Source organism: Nicrophorus vespilloides, unplaced genomic scaffold, assembly GCF_001412225.1.
Source record: "Nicrophorus vespilloides isolate i.1.1-1 unplaced genomic scaffold, Nicve_v1.0, whole genome shotgun sequence".
Taxonomy (NCBI): Eukaryota; Metazoa; Arthropoda; class Insecta; order Coleoptera; family Silphidae; genus Nicrophorus; species Nicrophorus vespilloides.
This window is the reverse complement of record NW_017098877.1, coordinates 781-1979: the sequence shown is the minus strand read 5'-3', so window position 1 is coordinate 1979 and position 1199 is coordinate 781. Positions and strand designations below refer to the sequence as shown.

The following is a 1199-nucleotide window of genomic DNA, read 5'->3' as shown; positions in this document are numbered from 1 at the left end:
ATTGTATATATGTTTATTTGAGATATATCATTACAAGATACAGAGATATACACAAGATACAAAGGTTATAATGAATCCGAGGCTCTAGAACTAATACAGAGAACCTTACATGTTATTAGGACACATGAAGAGACAATAGAAAAGAGTAAAGAGAAGAGGTTGAGTACAGATATGTTGCAGCTTATATACCCTAACCAGGTAGTACCCTTATCAAACTTTCCCCGGAATACCAGCTGCGGAACACCACAGAACAAATAATGAAATAGTCAAATAAATTTTGCAGCATTTTTTGTAAATTATTTATTTGTTAAAGGTAACATTAATATAAAACATTTACTTCTAATTTAGTTCAATAACGAAAGTAGTTTTATTCCAAATTATCTGTATATTCCCAAGTCAAGGCCAACATTGATTCAAAAATATCTATCAATATTGACAAATAAATGTATATATATATATATAATTTATTTGACAATAATGTAAAACTAGTAATAACAAATTAATGAAAAAACGATGAACCCTCGAAGCGTCGCTTTTTTGTAAATTTCTAACTATAGTGAAGTTTAGTGTTATAAACTTAAAGTAAAAACACATGTAAAGTGCATTTATTAATTAAATTTAAATTAAAACTACTGAAAATAAAATTTTGTATCTGTTATATACAATATACGTAACATAAAATAAACATAAAACTATTTTTAGTGAGAAGGATGAACCTGATGCTTTAATAATAAATTATCAATATTAGGCGTCAATTTTGCAAGGTTTAACCTTAAATCTCCTCGGCTAATGATGTCCAGTCTGTTTCTTTTTTCGTTAGGAGATTCATAACAGCGTTGAATCCCCTTTCCACTAGGTATGACGATGGAAAGGAAATTAAAAATTTCCTCGCTATATTCCATAATACGGGATAAGTAACGGAACGGGTATGTTGTTTTGCAGCCAGAATTGCTGATATCCGTTTTTAAACTAAACCTTAAGTTCTTCGTTTGTACTTAGTTCAATCAGTTCCTCTTGTATTATGACATTCGTTTCTTCTATGTCACCATATGGGCTAATTATCCACGGTGGTATTACCATAGTCAAAACGTCTTCAAACCTAGTTTCAAAATAAGAATAGAGGGCATTTAAATGTTGAACGTAGGTTGAAACGTCGTCTTCCTGGCAGTTTGTCTGTGACAAATTGGGGAACTGGGAAA

The 1199-nt window shown here is 30.6% G+C and overlaps 1 protein-coding gene across 1 annotated transcript in view; it reads right to left on the bottom strand.

Annotated features, from left to right (window-relative positions):
* Nucleotides 1–698: 698 nt before the first annotated feature.
* LOC108563383 (protein FAM200A-like) overlaps nt 699–1199 on the bottom strand; it is a gene marked incomplete at its 5' end in the record, with an annotated part of 1275 nt that continues 774 nt past the window's right edge. Inside the window, 3 exon segments of the mRNA XM_017922042.1 lie at nt 699–814; nt 817–925; nt 928–1191. Coding sequence (XP_017777531.1) covers nt 699–814; nt 817–925; nt 928–1191 — 489 coding nt within the window.